The 18,123-nt window shown below is 40.4% G+C and overlaps 1 protein-coding gene across 2 annotated transcripts in view; it reads left to right on the forward strand.

The window, feature by feature from the left end:
- The first annotated feature begins 4,421 nt into the window (after positions 1-4,421).
- Positions 4,422-18,123, forward strand: part of ARMC3 (armadillo repeat containing 3) — a 58,178-nt gene continuing 44,476 nt past the window's right edge. For both annotated transcript variants that reach the window (XM_065666562.1, XM_065666563.1), the window contains exons 1-3: positions 4,422-4,618; positions 8,968-9,011; positions 13,641-13,689. In XM_065666562.1, coding sequence (XP_065522634.1) covers positions 13,642-13,689 — 48 coding nt within the window. In that variant the 5' untranslated portion in view covers positions 4,422-4,618; positions 8,968-9,011; position 13,641. The remainder of the gene's footprint in view (positions 4,619-8,967; positions 9,012-13,640; positions 13,690-18,123) is intronic.

The raw sequence follows: 18,123 nt of genomic DNA on the forward strand, positions 1-18,123 counted from the left end.
CTGGTCAGTATAAATGGTTCTTGACTTCTCAATGCAGTTGCTTTCCAGTGACAGGGGGCCTTGAACTAGAAGATCTTTAAGGTCCCTTCCAAGGTGATTGTAAATTTTCTGTGGAGGGGTGATGTTAAAAGTGAAATGAGACACCTTCTTGGGGTTTGCTTACACCTAAAAATGACCCACCAAGTCTTCTGTTACGACAGTACACATTTGCCATACTGTAAGGCCAGTATCTGTTTGTGCTCTGATCTCAGCAGACTGATATGGCTTATAAAAATAGAACTAAATTTATACTTGCTGTGCAACATTATAAGAAATCTGGAGAGAAAGCAATGAGATTTATGACAAAAAGGAATCACAGGAGAGAGCTGAGAGCAGCTGTAATTTCTTTACCTATTATTACCTGACTTTGAGGCCACAAAATTATTATATTTGTCTGTTTCCTGTTACTTCTGCAGTTGCTGATAGCAATTAAGCTGCATTTCAAGATAGAGAATGTTATTTAATTTCGGAATTTGGCTTAGTATTTCTTCCAAAATAGCCCTGGCTGGCAAAAGAGAATACTACAATGAATTATTACTCTGAAAATAGCACAATTATCTGTACAGCATGGCTTCCTCCATCAACCCAGAGCTGATAATAGAAAGGAGACAAGTCTTTTGGCCTTCTGACAAAGCTCTGTGCTGGTGTCTTACAGCAGGGCCACAGCCAGTGATGCTCTGACAGATTTGCCTGCGCCTTGCTCTAAGTCGCATAACTGTTTTATCCGTTTCTTCCAAGAACAGATGGCTTTTTCAACTTTTTTTCTTTTTTCTTTTTTTCTTTTTTTTTTTTTTTTTTTGCCAATGAATGCACCAAAGATAGATAGTGAAACAGGAATGAGAAAAAAAACACAAAACACCAAAAAAACAAAAAAGGAAGGTGTGAACATGGCAACTTTTAGACAGACATCCAGACGGTTCAAGGCCGGATTGGATGGAGCTTTGAGCAACCTGTTCTAGTAGAAGGTGACCCTGCTTGTAGCAGGGGGCCTTGAACTATAAGATCTTTAAGGTCCCTTCTAACCCAAACCATTCTATGATTCTACGTTTCTTAGTTCTGGTCTGCAAGAAACTGGACTTGAGCCGGCAGTGTGTGCTCACAGCCCAGAATCATAGAATCATAGAATAGTTAGGGTTGGAAAGGACCTCAAGATCACCTAGTTCCAACCCCCCTGCCATGGGCAGGGACACCTCACACTAAACCCTGCCACTCAAGGCTTCATCCAACCTGGCCTTGAACACTGCCAGGGATGGAGCACTCACAACTTCCCTGGGCAACCCATTCCAGTGCCTCACGACCCTAACAGGAAAGAATTTCCTCCTTATACCCAATCTAAACTTCCCCTGTTTAAGTTTGAACCCGTTACCCCTTGTCCTGTCACTACAGTCCCTAATGAATAGTCCATCCCCAGCATCCCTATAGGCCCCCTTCAGATACTGGAAGGCTGCTATGAGGTCTCCACGCAGCCTTCTCTTCTCCAGGCTGAACAGCCCCAACTTTCTCAGCCTATCTTCACACGGGAGGTGCTCCAGCCCCCTGATCATCCTCGTGGCCCCCCTCTGGACTTGTTCCAGCAGTTCCATGTCCTTTTTATGTTGAGGACACCAGAACTGCACACAATACTCCAAGTGAAGTCTCACGAGGGCAGAATAGAAGGGCAGGATCACCTCCTTCGACCTGCTGGTCACGCTCCTTTTGATGCAGCCCAGGATACGGTTGGCTTTCTGGGCTGCGAGCACACGCTGAAGCCGGCTCATGTTCAGTTTCTCATTGACCAACACCCCCAAGTGCTTCTCTGCAGGGCTGCTCTGAATCTCTTCTTTGCCCAGTCTGTAGCTGTGCCTGGGATTGCTCCGACCCAGGTGTAGGACCTTGCACTCGGCATGGTTAAACTTCATGAGGTTGGCATCAGCCCACCTCACAAGCGTGTCAAGGTCCCTCTGGATGGCATCCCTTCCCTCCAGCGTATCAACCGGACCACACAGCTTGGTGTCATCGGCAAACTTGCTGAGGGCACACTCAATCCCACTGTCCATGTCACTGACAAAGATGTTGAACAAGACCGGTCCCAACACTGATCCCTGAGGGACACCACTCGTTACTGGGCTCCAGCTGGACACTGAGCCATTGACCACAACTCTTTGGGTGCAGCCATCCAGCCAGTTCTTTATCCACCGTGTGGTCCACCTATCAAATTGATGTCTCTCCAATTTAGAGAGAAAGATGTCATGTGGGACAGTGTCAAACACTTTGCACAGTTCAGGTAGATGACATCAACTGCTCTACCGCTGTCCATCAGTTCTGTAGCCTCATCATAGAAGGCCACCAAATTGGTCAGGCAGGATTTCCCCGTAAGTTAAGCCATGCTGGCTGTCACAGAATCACAGAATCCCAAGGGTTGGAAGGGACCTCAAAAGATCATCTAGTCCAACCCCCCTGCAAGAGCAGGGTAACCTACAGTACATCACACAGGAACTTGTCCAGGCGGGCCTTGAATATCTCCAGTGTAGGAGACTCCACAACCCCCCTGGGCAACCTGTTCCAGTGCTCTGTCACTCTTACAGTAAAGAAGTTCTTCCTGATGTTAACATGGAACTTCCTATGCTCCAGTTTACACCCATTGCCCCTTGTCCTGTCACTGGATATCACTGAAAAAAGCCTAGCTCCATCATCCTGACACCCACCCTTTACATATTTATAAACACTGATGAGGTCACCCCTCAGTCTCCTCTTCTCCAAGCTAAAGAGACCCAGCTCCCTCAGCTTCTCCTCATAAGGGAGATGTTCCACTCCCTTAATCATCTTTGTGGCTCTGCGCTGGACTCTTTCAAGCAATTCCCTGTCCTTCTTGAACAGAGGGGCCCAGAACTGGACGCAATATTCCAGATGCGGCCTCACCAAGGCAGAATAGAGGGGGAGGAGAACCTCTCTTGACCTACTAACCACTCCCTTTCTAATGCACCCTAAGATGCCATTTGCCTTCTTGGCCACAAGAGCACATTGCTGGCTCATGGTCATCCTTCTATCCACCAGGACCCCCAGGTCCCTTTCCCCTTCGCTACTTTCCAGCAGGTCACCCCCCGACCTGTACTGGTACATGGGGTTGTTCTTCCCCAGATGCAAGACTCTACACTTACCCTTGTTAAATTTCATCAAGTTTCTCCCCGCCCAACTCTCCAGCCTGAGCACCTTGTTGTTTTTCATGTACCTTAGCATGCCTTCCAGGAGAGTGTGCTCCAAGATTTTGCCAGGCACAGAGTTGAGACTGACTGGTCTGTAATTCCCCGGGTCTTTCATTTTCCCCTTCTTGAAAATGGGGGTTATATTTCCCTTTTTCCAGTTGTCGGGGACTTCACCAACCGTATCCTGGGCTGCATCAAAAGGAGTGTGACCAGCAGGTCAAAGGAGGTGATCCTGCCCCTCTGCTCTGCTCTCATGAGACTTCACTTGGAGTATTGTATGCAGTTCTGGTGTCCTCAACATAAAAAGGACATGGAACTGCTGGAACAAGTCCAGAGGAGGGCCACGAGGATGATCAGGGGACTGGAGCACCTCCCGTATGAAGACAGGCTGAGAAAGTTGGGGCTGTTCAGCCTGGAGAAGAGAAGGCTGCGTGGGGACCTCATAGCAGCCTTCCAGTACCTGAAGGGGGGCTATAGGGATGCTGGGGAGGGACTCTTCATTAGGGACTGTAGTGATAGGACAAGGGGTAATGGGTTCAAACAGGGGAAGTTCAGGTTGCATGTAAGGAAGAAGTTCTTTAATGTAAGGGTGCTGAGGCACTGGAATGGGTTGCCCAGGGAGGCTGTGAATGCCCCAACCCTGGTGGTGTTCAAGGCCAGGTTGGACGAAGCCTTGGGCAATACAGTTTAGTGTGAGGTGTCCCTGCCCATGGCAGGGGGGTTGGAACTAGATGATCTTAAGGTCCCTTCCAACCTGAACCATTCTATGATTCTATGTTTATTAGTTTTGAGAAATAGCTTTCTTTGGGTGAGAAAGTAGCCTTTTCCTTTAGGTTTGAGAAAAAACTTATTTTTTCATCACTACCCCTGCCCATTGGGTATTGATGACTTAATGCTTCTCTCGAAGATTCCTTATCAGCACTCTGGAGTTGGGCCAAACTGTGAGGAAATGGAGTAATGCAGGTGCCATGGTGAAATCACTCCCGAAGGACTTTCGAAATTCATGCCAAAGGAATTCGCTTGAAGCCGCTGCCCAGGGACAAACGGGAAAGGGGAAGGCAGGCAAAGAGCGCCAGCGCCGAGATAAACCTCTGCCACGGCTCTCCTGAGGCGGGCCCAGCGCTCTCCGCGCATGCGCCACAGGCGTCTCCTAGCAACCGCCGAAACAACGGCGCCAGCCGCCGCTGCGTGATCGCCCCCGGGTGGCACGTCGTGCCCGGCCCGTCCGCGCCGGGCGAGTGGGGGCCGCTCCCGACCCCGCTGCCCGCGTCCGGACGGCCCCGGAGCGGGCGAGAGGAAGGCGGCGGTGGGGCGAGGGGAATCTCCGCGGTAAGCCGAGCAGCAGCGGCACCCGAAGGGGGCAGGCGCCGCGAGGGACTGGTCGCTGTCAGCTCCAAGTAAGCAGAAATACTCTGTTTGGTGCCGCCGGTTAGAGCCCTAACGTACGAACGCGGTGGCGAGGCGCCGGCGGTGCCGGTGCCGCGTTAAGCAGGGGGTCAGCGCTTCGTGCCTCGCCTCCGGCGGGTTTGGCTCCTTAGCGCTCAGAGCACTGGGGTCCCCGTGCCTGTAGGCGTTCAAAATTCATGACCCAAAGTTAAAGCAGAATCATTACTTTGTATAAGTGATATTTTAAACGTGTACGTCGACGTTTCCTCCAAGCACAATCAGAAAACCCCTAAAAACTTATTGTCCTTTTGGCAGCGGCATCTACACCTTTTCAATAGCAGTGACAATTCCAAGATTTATAAAAAAATTGTAAGATTTAAGAACAGCTGAAGTATATAAAAAATGAAGAAAAATGGCATTTTAAATAAGGCAGAGCAAATCCTGCACTTAGGAGATCCTGAGAATATCCCCTATGAGAAACTGGGAGCCTAGAGATTGGTGTCAGCAAAGGTAAGGAAAGGCATGGGATGGGCTAGTTCAGCAGAGGATGACTGTGACCAGTGTTTTTTAGATGCGAGCTAGAAAGAAAGAAACTTCAGTGGAAGTGCCTTAAGGAAACTTACATAGTAGAGAAGAAGAATTGTATTAAAAAATTTAGGTAGGGAATATGAATAAAGAAAGAACAGTACACTACAGATAAGATATGCAGAATTTTTGTGTGACTGTAAAATGGAAAGTATGAAACCTAACATTGTATGGATAATAGATAAAAAGAAGAAAAAAAAGAAAAATAATAACGTTTTAAAAACAGAAGTTTTATCCTAAAGAACACTAACAGCAGATTAGGCTGTTAGGGAGGAATCTCACCTGATTTATTGATATTTCAAAGGTTTTGGGGCATCTGCAGACAGGAATTTCAGAACAAAGTATGGATTTGCTGGCAGAGGAGCATAATCTGTAGAACAGAACCTTTTATAATCTTATTGGTAATCTCAAATTATCATCTATATATAATATAGTCCAATATTGTATTACCTTATACATAATTCATAGTATAAATATTTGGTATAAATAATATATTTTGATAACATGCCAGCAAAGAAAGTAATTGACAAATGTTTGAATATGACACCAATATAGTCATGAATAATGGCAGAAAAACTGGTCATGAATAAACGTAGAATAAAAATTGAAAAAGGTCCCTGGCTGCTGAGCAATTGGCCAGTGGAACAGCTTTTTAAAGGGAGAAGTGGGAGCAAAATACCTAGTGGCTTTTAAGACACAGCAGAAAAGGTATCTGGTGGGATTAACATGGTGCAGTGGCTGTGACAGGGGAGGGGAATGAATCTGACCATTCACAATGTCTCTTTCACCTGATGTCCCTGTAAAACTGACAGAAGGAGCATCCATTTTAAGACATAGAGGGCACAGCTGGCTAAAACTTTAGGAGTGTCTTTAATTTTTACTAATCTTTAAAGGGCCTTCTTTCCTAAGGCAGACCATCTTTGACTTCTGTATGAAAAGTGTTCTCTATTATTGGTCAGGCAGTGGTTGTGTAACTGCTCTCTCTCATTTGTTTTAGATTAAGTCAATTTTTCTTCAGTCTCTTTCTCATGGGATGAGAGATTCCATTATGCTTCTTAGTGAGTCATTTAAAATCACACACATAATTTCTAAAAACCTCCTTCTTTCAGGCTGTCTCAGCTCAGATTCTCCAATGATAGAACCTAGGTCTGATGCTATTTATTATGTTCATTATAATTTGGAAATGAACAATAACATAGAGAAATCAAAATTTTCTGGTGAGATAAAATAACTTGCATTATGACTAAAGAAGACTGACAGAAACTTCTGAGGGTTCTTTTGCAGTTAGGTGAACTGGTAACACTATGACAGATAAAATTCATTGTTGATGAAAGCAATGTAATTTACACTTTGGAACAATATACTCTTCGGTAGTGAACCTAAATTAATTGTGATCAACTGGGAAAATGACCTATATGTAGCTTAGTGAAAATCTTCACTGAGGAAATTGGGTAAAAATTAATACTCAGAAAGTTATAACATTACTGGAATAAATCAGTAGTGTTCTAGAATTATGATATTTCAGGTTAGGTTCATCATATCTGAGAAAGATTTAACGGTCACAGAGGGACTCTGAGACAAGAAACATATATGTCTGGAAAAGCTATATGGAAAAAATAATTAAGGCAGCTTAGAAAAGTGATAAATCAGAATGTACTGGGAGTTATAAAAGAAAGTAGAAAAGATCAAGTCGGCATCTTTTAACTGAAGTGGTAACACAAGAACGAGGGAATGTTGTGTGAAATTAAGTAGCACATTTAAACTGTTTACACATTTTTTAAATCTAAGGAGTAGCTCCTTATACAGTACACTTGACAATTCAACCTGTGCTGTAGCATGTCAGATTAAGAATGAAGAGTAAAAGGATTAAGCATTTATGTGGACAGTAAAAATAGCTACTATTGTTAGGAAGAACATAAAAAAAAATCAGGAGATCTAAACCTTTGTACTTTAGAGAAATAAAAACTCTGTAACAGATGGCAGAAATCTGACTTTTGGGATTGGTTTCATGCACTTACTAGAAGCATTTGGCTCTTACCATTCTGGAACCAGAATACTGATCTGACATGAAGACTGTTCTTATTCACTGAAGGAGGTTTCTTGTAGTGAGATATCTTAGTCAGTCTATGATTTGAAAAGACTGCTACCATGTTCTTTAATTCCTGTTACTTCTTTCTATTAACGTTCACACGTCATCTTTTACACTGCACTAATTGGAAAATGCATTCTGCCTCTGCAGCTTAGGGTCTCAAAATGACTGAAACAGTCCTGACTTTGTATACTTCTTACTAGGTGTACCAAGCTCTTCAGCTTCAGAGAACAATGAAGTATCATCCTTGGGCAGTATGAAAAAGGTGCTACTATCAATCAGAGCATGTACACAAGTCAAAATTTTATTGCACATCTTACATATTTTCACAGCATCAGACTGTGGGGTCAAATACCTGAGAATCTTGGGTTTTCTTAAATCTAAGCCTCTACCCTTGGGCTTTTGAAAGTAGCACTCAGCTGAATTTTAATGTGATATCGGAATGTGATTAAAAACTACCAATGTATTCAAAGTATCTTAAAACTTCTGAGATTTTAAATAAATTATTATATTATTTTTTTAGCTCACCTAAAATCCCCACCTTTTTTCTCTTATAGCTGTTTCCTCAACCTGGCATCTAACTGAAAACTCATTTTGGTTTTAAGGGTTTGTCTGCAGAGTACTCCACTTTGCATGTCTCTTTTTCTTCTTTTTTTTTTAAATAGAATTATTTTGTTATTTGTGTGTATAATTAATAAATACATAATTTAAAAAAATGACTGTTTAAATGAACTCTCAGAATGATCAAAATATATTTAGTCTTTTTGGTTTTTGTCTTGTATCTAGAAGCAGATTCTCGTTAAGTTTGGTTAGCTAACATCGGTATGGTAGCTAATTCTTGACTTAACTTGAGAATTTTCTACATAATCTACCTATGGGCACAGAAGAAAGAGTGAGCAAATTCAAAGGTCTTGACTTAACTGGTCTCTCATATAATGTATTAATTTCATGCAGCACATAGCTTCAGAAACTGAATATTAAATTGGACCTGGTATCTCTTTTTAACTCTCTTCTTGTATGAACCCCGGTTTTTATAGTGTGTTAATGCTTGCATTGGCATTACAGCACTGGGCAAATCCATATATAAGGAGTAGGACAGAAGAAAGCCAGAGGAAGAATTTAGGAGAAAGAAAGAAGGAAGTTTCAAGATTATTCCACATTATTCTCTTAATCATTACAAGGCTACCAGAGAATGATGAGGAAGATGTTCAAGCTGGCATACAAAGGATAGACTAGTTTAGGGACTCAAGAAAGCTTGAATGAGATTGTCTTCTAATGCTTTTATTAGAATTTTAGTATCTTCCTTCTGATTGCATTGGAAGGCAGAAGACCTGGAGTTTCCATACAGAGATCAATTGAAATAATCAATTAATATGATGAATTTATAGGCAATTTTCACTGTTACAACAGAAAAAATATTTTAATTTGTGAGATAAGAAGAAATAGCGAAACTTCACTGAAACTAGCTGAACTAAATTGGGATTACATAATTATCACTTGCAAGGCAAAAAGAGTCTCACTTGTGCATCACTTTCATGAGGAAACTGAAAATCATGACTAGGTTGTAGTAACACTGCTTCAGGCTGACTTAAAGCGTGGGACAGTTAATTTGCCAAGTGGATCATGTCATGAATAACTGGTTGGAAGCTATTCTTACATACTTGTCTTTGCATTGCTTTTCTATAGGAGTAATTTCTCTCAGAAGAGACCTTTAATTCCTTGACGAAGAGGTAAGTTCCACAGCTGGCCTGTGTCTTTGACTTACGCTTGCTCTTTGTTTCATGTCTTCCTAATATTCAGTACATGCAGGGTCTTAGGTTGTTGTGTCAGTTATTCAATGTTTTGGAAAACATAAGATGCAGATGGAACAAGTAGTGTTTTCTAAATGCATTGTCTGACTTAAAGCCATGAAATATTATGGTCTTTGGAAAATATGGAATCTTTGGAAAAACAAATGGAATATGTTGACTTGATCTCCATCAATTATCAAGGAGAGTAACTAACTTAAGTACTGATGCCTAATTTAGTTTAGGGGAGGCTACTCACAGTTTCTGGATACTTGTTCAAGTTAAGATACTGATACTGGGGTAGTTCTGGTCCTATGGGAAAGCTGGAGGTCCTAGTGAAGTTCAGAGTAAAATAGGGAAGTGCCTGCTGAGCTTAGGCACCATGAACAGCCCGAGCTGAGGGAGAGTGATGGGGACTGTAATTTTGGAATGAGGATTTAGTTAGATGTAATGACTGTCCTGGCTGAGAGGCAACACCTGATTAGACCACTGCACTGAAACTGGGTGGAAGTAAAGCAAAGCGGGCTAATTTGTCTACCACTAAAAGCAGTAAATTCCAGGTGAAGGACAGGAAGTAGCATAGAATGATAACTTCATAGATTGCTTTAACTACACATTGGCTACATCTGCTAAGTCCTTTATTACACTATCTCTGCATGATTTATAACAATCAGCCCTTTAATCTCAAAAAACATGTGGAAAAGGGATGCTTCTATGGTTCTAGAAACCTACAGAACATGAAGTAAAGAGTATTACTCAAATGAGAATTTCCTTTATTTTGTCTTTAAGATTTAGAATCATAGAATCATTTAGGTTGGAAAAGACCTTTAAGGTCAATGAGTCCAACTGTTAACTTAACACTACCAAGTCCCACTAAACCATGTCCCTAAGCATCACATTTACATGTCTTCTAAGTACCTGTAGGGATGGTGACTCCACCACTGCTCTGGACAGCCTGTCCCGGTGCTTGACAACCCTTTCAGTGAAGAAATTTTTCTTAATATCCAATCCAAACCTGCCCTGGTGCAACAGGATGCCATTTACTCTTGTTCTATCTCTTATTGCTTAGAAGCAACTGACACCTCACTACACTCTTATTTTGGGTAGCTCTAGAGAGTGATGAGATCCCCCCTGAGCCTTCTTTTCTCCAGGCTGAACAACCCCAGTTTCCTCATCAGGCTTGTGCTCCAGACCCTTCACCAGCTTTGTTGCCCTTCTTTGGACCTGCTCCAGCACCTCAATGTCTTTCTTGTGGTGAGGGGCCCAGAACTGAACACGGAATTTGAGATGCAGCCTCACCAGTGCTGAGTACAGCTGGATGGTCACTCTCCTGGCCCTGCTGGTTACACTATGTACAGGCCAGGATGCTGTTTGCGTTCTTGGCCACCTAGGCACAAGCTGGCTCATGTTCAGCCATCAACCAGCACCCCCAGTTCCTTTTCCACGGAGCAGCTTTCTAGCCACTCTTCCCCATGCCTGTAGTGCTGCATGGGGTTGTTGTGAATGAAGAGCAGGACGTAGCACGGAGCCTTGTTGAAGCTCATATAGTTGGCCTTGGCCCTGACTCATGGATCCAGCCTGTCCAGATTCCTCTGCAGAGCCTTCCTGCCCTCAAGTAGGTCAACACTCCCACCCAGCTTAGTTTAGTTTGCAAATTTACTGAGCATGCACTCAATCCCCTCTTTCAGATCACTGGTAAAAGATATCAAACAGAACTGGCCCCAGTACTGAGCCCTGGGGAACACCCCTTGTGACCGGCCACCAGCTGGATTTAACTCCAGTCATCACCACTCTTTGGGCTCAGACATCCTGCCAATTTTTTACCCAGTGAAGAGTACACCCATGCCACACTGTGATTAGCCAGTTTCTCTGGGAATTAATTCAGTAACTATGCTTAATTGCAAGTGAATAGAGTGTTAATTTTCAAAATAAGTTTACTGTTAGCTTAGACCCAGCACTTATTCACATTTTAAAATCTACATTCTGCTACAAATTTTTTCTGAATTCTAAATATTCTGAATAGTAAACTGATAATCAAAGATATGTGTAAACCTACTGAAAAAAAGACAACATGCAGTTATCTTGGTGAGAAAGGGATTTGAATAAGGAGTTCTTTTATGGGTCAGTAGTCTTCCAATACCTGTACACATCAATTGTCTGAGATAATTAAAATTCAATACAGAAGACACATTTTTAATTGTCAGCAAGCCAAAGAATTCCACGTTCATCATTGCCTCAAGTCACAGAATGACCACTGAATACAAAGAGCTTTATGGAAACAAAACTAACAACAACAATTGATGGCAGAATGCATTGAAATCCAGAAGAGTAGCTGCAGCAAAGAAGCAGACTGAGGGGCATAATCCACAATAAAGTAATTGTCATGTTCTCTGTACCTGTTGCTTTTTTAATATTACCAAGGAACCAAGTATTTCTGAACATGTAGAAAAATGCATAAGTTTCTTGAAAACATTCTCAGAAGTTGGATGTATTTATATAGAATGAATAAATATTTACAATTTAAGGGTTCAGTTATTCACAGTCTTGTACTATGCACAATTATTTAATCTGTGGACATTAATGGTTCAATATTATAAATGCTTTTACATGAATTAACTTTTTTAATTGTTTGATTTAAACCTAATTAAACTCATTGAGAATTAAAATTGCTTTTTAGAACTTTAGCTTGATTTATATCTGAAATTATTTGAGCTGAACTGAATAATTCTCATTGTGCCCATATCTGTATTCCAAGATTTAACACAATTTAAATAACCCAGATTTCCTGAATGTCTTTATAAATCTGATTCTTTTATGTGTGTATGGTGCTTATTTTCTATAGTGACTGCATAAATCAGAAGGTAGTATGTCCACCTTTTTTTTTTTTTGTCAGTAATTTGTCCTTATGCTTTCTCTTACATGTTAATTTGTCTCTGTCCAAAGCTTCACTTTCTGAAACACTGAATTCTAGTGTCTGTGTATGTGTTCATCTGTGTGTGCATATGTATATATCATAGAATCATAGAATGGTTTGGACTGGAAGGGACCTTAAAGATCATCCAGTTCCACAGGCAGGGACACCTTCCACTAGACCAGGCTGTTCAAAGCCCCATCCCGCCTGGCCTTGAACACTGCCGGGGATGGGCCAGCCACAGCTTCTCTGGGAAACCTGTTTCTCATAGTGAAGCTCTTTTTCCTAATGTCTAGTCTAAATCTCCCCTTTGTCAGCATTCCCCCTTGTGCTATACCTACATGACCTTGTAAAAAGTCCCTCTCCAGATTTCTTGTAGGCCCCCCTTAGGTATTGGAAGACAGTTATAAGGTCTTCTCTGAGCCACTTTCTCTTCTCAAAGCTGAACGTAAGCACTAGGGTAAAGCAGATTGGAGCTGAAGAATCTTTGTATGAGTCTTCCTCAAAAACTGTAATTAGTGACCTGCCTATGAAGTTTGAAGTTTTAGATCCATTTTCAGGATGTGGTAGAAGTTGGTAGAGGAGTAATACCTGAAAAAATTCAGAGGATTCAAGAAGAGCTGCAGATTTTTGTTGAACACAACAAACAATGGCCTTGACTTTTGTAACCAGCCAGGCTACACCTCATGTTGCACTAGAAAATAATCTCTTTTATCATAGGGAGACTGTCAGAGTAGTCCTGGCTGAGGGTGGATATGTGTTTCCCTTTGAGAGCTAACCAAGGAATTAGTAAGGTGTACTAGCAGTGTGCATTTTGTTTTTACACAGTGTAAAAACAAATCGAAGTTTAGCATAACTTGGGTTATGTTGTATGCATAGCTATTGCTAATGGGTCAGGTTGCTCTTTTCTTTTGCCTGCAGCTTAACTAGAAGGCTCTGTTGAAGTTTTGCAAGCCACATGAAATTAGGTCCACATGAGGTATTACATCCATATGCTTCAGAAGCTACTATTAGGTGCAGCTGAGAAGGTCTTCCTGGTTCACATGAATATGTGCTAATATAAAAAAGGCAGAAGACAGAAGCTGGACTTCGTGTAAATTGGTGTAACTTTTTTTAATCAGTGAAATTTGTACTGTGCAGAACTGTTTCATAGTACCTGCAGACCCAAATTTTGTCTCCTGTGAAATACGAACAGAGAATTCAAATCGAACTTGAACCAGATTTTCAAGGTAGAACTTATTTGTACGTTCTGCAGTTGTATAGAATGTGTGCCAACACAGAATGTATAGATATGGGGAAATATCCTAATAAGACTTTTAAGTTCATATATGATTTATAGATGCAGATTAAAATAATTTACAGAAATGCATGGTATTTGTATCACATTAAAACTTGAGCCTGTGATGTCTCAGATTTTTCTTTTTAGTTATGTATTTTGTTGGCAGTTGTACTTCACCAAATGTGTGTGTCAGTTTGTTTCTGCATAGAAATTACTATGTCAGAGAAATCGTCAAACTGATTAGGTGGGTCAAATGAATGAGAAAGTCAAATTTTACATACTTTAATAAATCACTGGCAAGCTAACTCCTAAAACACAGAAGAGAGTTTGTTTGTCTGCTGCTTTTTTAGGTTTGTTTGGTTTATTTTTGGTTTTTTTTTAGAATGGGTAAAAAAGTAAAGAAGGAAGGAGAGCCTCCACCCAAGGATGTGGTAAGTTTGTAAACTGATACGTGCTATGAAATAAACATTACACAACTATAGGCCCAGTTCTACCATCCTTACATGGTTCCTTACTCTCCTGGCTTACCCACATTATTCCAAAAATGGCTTTTAAATATGACTCTGTTTATGCTTTTCTTGGACGGCATACAAACCAGAGTGACTGGGCATGTGTAGTTCTTTGTGGAGATTGTTGTCTTTGGCAGGCTTTGCAAATAGTAATGTATGAAACAATCCAGGCTTCCTTTTATTTGAAGAACAGTATTAGCTTTCCATTTGTAAAAATCAAAGGAGAAAGGAGAAGAGCAACCTGACATCTGCCTGTCTTTTCAACTGTGGAGACATTCCCTTTCCTTAAGAATGAAAGAGTTAAGAGCCTAGATGGATCTGCAGAGTTTTTTACTGAACACAAAATTTTACATTTTGAATGACAGTACTACATATTCTGGCTCTTTTGCAAAGATAGAGTCTTTAGAAGCAGTTCAGGTTTTTCTGGTATAATTGGAAGTGCCACAGTGAGTAGTACAAGAGCTGAAGCCAAATAAAGAATAACGGTGGTGTAATGGTTTAAACCCAGCTGGTAATGAAGTACCCCACAGCTGCTCACTCACCCCACGCTTTCCACCACCCCAGGTGGGATGTGGAGCAGAATCGAAAGAATGTAAAACCCAGGGGTTAAGATAAGAAGTTTAATAATTAAAGATAACTAAAGTACAGTACTAATAAAAGGGAAATAACAAGGGGAGATAAAAACAGGAGAGAGAGAGAAAAACTCAAAGGGGAAAGGAAAAAAAACAACAAACCAAAATAAACCCAAAACAATAAACACAAGAGATACACAATGCAACTGCTTATCACCTGCTGACCAATATCCAGCCTGATCCAAGCAGCAATCTGCCCTTCCAGGTAAACTACCAGTTCCAGGTAACTACTTCCAGTTTCTGTACTGGGCATGATGTGCTGTGGTATGGAATGCTGCTTTGGCTAGTTTGGGTCAGATGTCCTGTCTTTGCTTCCTCCCAGCTTCTTGTGCCCCTCCTCACTGGCAGAGCATGAGAGACTGAAAAGTCCTTGATCAGCAAAAGGGCTACTTGGCAGGAACTAAACCGTCAGTGTGTTATCAGCATTATTCTCAGACTAAATCCAAAACACAGCACTACACCAGCTACTAGGAAGAAAATTAACTCTATCCCAGCCGAAACCAGGACAGGTGGCAATGTGAGATTTAAGGGTCTAACACTAGCATGCTTTTCAAGAGTTTCTAAAAATTCACAAGCTACAAAGACAATGCAAATCAGGATCTCGACGAGTCCCACAGAGGAGCATGAAGCTAAATACAAAGTTCAGTGCATTGTTTTAAAAAAAACAACAGGTTTGTCTGTAAAGAGTGATGGTACTGCAAGAGCTTTTTCAAAGGTCATAGAAAAGTCAACCAGCAAAACCTATGTCACAATTTCAATATTAAATAAGCATAAATAGTTTTGACTATGTAATATCCAATAGCCATGATGTCACTGAAGCATAGCAATTCATACCAGGTTTTTCCCAACTGTTCTGTGGAAAGAAGAATTACAAACATAATTCATAAGCTTCAATCAGTAATAAGTCCTTACAAAGCAAAACTTGTCTTCAGCATGACAGGATAAATACATCTAACGCCATTTCTGTGTAGAAGGTGTAGGTGGATGGGACTAATTAAAATAGGTGTGAAAAATTAAAACTAAGTATCTTTGCAGTCTAAAAAAAAAAAAAGCATCAGAAGTAGATTTAAGGCATACAAATGAGCCATCCCCCTCCCAAGTAATAAAAGTTAACTTTCCAGTAAATACCTAGAAAGTCAATAGAAGCAGCAACACAATTTCCATATCCAAAAGACAACATTAAAGTTTCTGGAGGAAAGTATGGTACAGCCTACTAACTACACGAATAAAACATCAATAATGTTAGACGTCAACATAAACGTCAATATGTTAGAAAACATACTCAACAACTGAAAAAACTAAACTTACAGAACAGGTCAGTAAAACTATTAAAAAGGGAAAAATTGGAAAGAGTGAAGTCCAGATGGCATCTGAATTTTTTGGCTTAGCTTTTACCTTTATTGTACTTTGGGCTAGCATCAATTCTAGTGGTCGTATCAAGAGGAAAAAAACTGAATTTTGCATAGCAAAACAGTATTAAACATGAAAATAAATCATTGATTAGTTGTAACTATCAACCAAGAAAATCTTCTAGCTATGAGAATATTGTTAATAGTCATCATGTAAAACCAAATCTCAAAACTCTAAATTTCACCTGGATGTTTCAGATGGCAGGAAATGAGATGCAGGCAAAATAAAGAATATATTAGCTGTTATCTTGTGATTGATAATCTGCTTATGAAAATGTCAAGTCCAAGAAAAGAAGCCTTGAGATGATGTGGACAGGCTTATGAAAGAAAGCCTTTGTGCATGTGGAATGCTCAGAGAATATATGGTACTGCAGATGACCACTAATTTTTATAGATTTCTAGGAACAGGTGGGAAACACATCTCTTAGCTTAACCACTGCTTATGTTTCAGAAAGCATTCCTGAGGACTCTGTTTTCCCTGCCTTTCATAATTTGTCTTTTGCTATTATCTGTTCTGAGAATTGGGCTTCTCCAGGAAAAATATTGCTTTCAGCCTCTCTCTATATATGGATGACCTTAGCCAGTAAAATACGCTAGCTTTGACATAGATTGATAGGAAATTTTCACGATATCTTCATTAAATTTGGTGTTGACAATATTACTATTTGATCGTCAGCTAGGGCATAGACTTTAAAAGGGAAGCCCAACATTAGCACTAGAGAAAATACTGAGACGTTATCGCTGAAAGTCAGAGATACCCTGGTATTTTTGAAAATGGCTTCAGTCATAAGACTGATGTTGAAAAGGTGGAATATATGGAGTGGCACTGTCAACTCCTGAAATTCAGTCTCCACAGAAACACCTTCTTTGAGCAATTAATGCCTAATTAATTTGACATTAGTAATGCTTTCAACACTGTCTCCCATAACATCTTCATAGACAAACTGATTAAGTTCTTGTTGCTGAGTTATTATTAAACTAAATGACTTATGGTACAGTAAGCTGATTACATTTTCTTTAAAAAGGAGCCTTGTTCCATGACTCATCCCATGCCTCTAGCTTGTCACAGCAAGCATGGAGTTGGACAGTGGTTTCAGGTTTTCAGACATGCTTGAGGATAGCGAGACCAAGCATATCAGCCAGGCAACCTTTTAACTGTTAATGTAGCTTGGATCTTGATCTTGCAGGCTGTTAAATTGTGTGATATGCCTTACGAAGGTGATGAAATTACTTCATTTAAAAACCAAACAAAATAAGAATTTAGAAGTCTGGGTACTAGTATCATATTTTGCCTTATTTTTTACCAAGTCAGAGGAGGGAGAAGGAAAATAGCCTCCTCTTTGTTCTTTCTACTTCTAGCACACTCATAACTTGGTTGAAGATTCGCTCCAAATAATTTCCTTGCTTGACAACTGACTTGTATTGTTCGGCAACATGTGACTCTGTTGTAGCTCACAGAGAGTTTTTAAATGAAGTAAAACAAATAATAGACATTTTAAAATGCATATGGTATAAACATACATTGTAGTAATATTTTAACATAATTTTTATTTTCAAGGTTAATACATTGGTACTGAGAGACTGCATGACTCCAGTATCTAGTAGTTTATGTATGTAACACAGATATTCTCTAGGCCTAAAGTGTGAGGATGGAAGACAGTATTTCCATGTTAAAAAATTTATTTTAAATCCAAACAAGCTTAAAACATTTCAACAGGTGAAATTTTCAGAAATCCTTGAGTCTTGTTGAAGAAGAAAACACTTTTTTAGAAGATTCCCTTGCTTAAGTGATGTTAGTCCTAAAAGGTCTATGAAGAGGGTGAAAACTGCCAGACTTCTTGGAAGATTTCTTTCTGTACCAGAGGTCAGAAATGGAAATTAACACTATGTATCATTTCTAGCTGGATGAGCAGGGATTATATCATGGAAGTACTTCAGCTAATCAAGATCATGGTGAGCTACTGAACTGAGCTGACAAAAGCACAGGGAGGGTCCTTTTTACTTTTTTAAAAGCAACAACAAAGTGTTAATGCCACAGAGTAACCAAATCCTCTTCCTCATACCATGCCTAAGTTCATAGGCTCTGTGCACAGCTGCTCAAAATAAACTTCTCATGTTCATTTCCAAAGCTCAGGATGCTCTTATGTGTGTAACAGAATTGCATAGTTTGTTGTCCTCAAGACTTCCTAGATATACAGCAAAGTGTCATGATTTCCCCAAAATTTTTGTATGCGATGAAATCATGATTATATCTGAAAGTCAATAATTCTTTTTCATTTTTCAACATTGTTTCCAATTGTTATCGAGAAAATAAT

This window comes from Lathamus discolor, chromosome 2 (assembly GCF_037157495.1).
Source record: "Lathamus discolor isolate bLatDis1 chromosome 2, bLatDis1.hap1, whole genome shotgun sequence".
In the NCBI taxonomy this organism is placed as follows: Eukaryota; Metazoa; Chordata; class Aves; order Psittaciformes; family Psittacidae; genus Lathamus; species Lathamus discolor.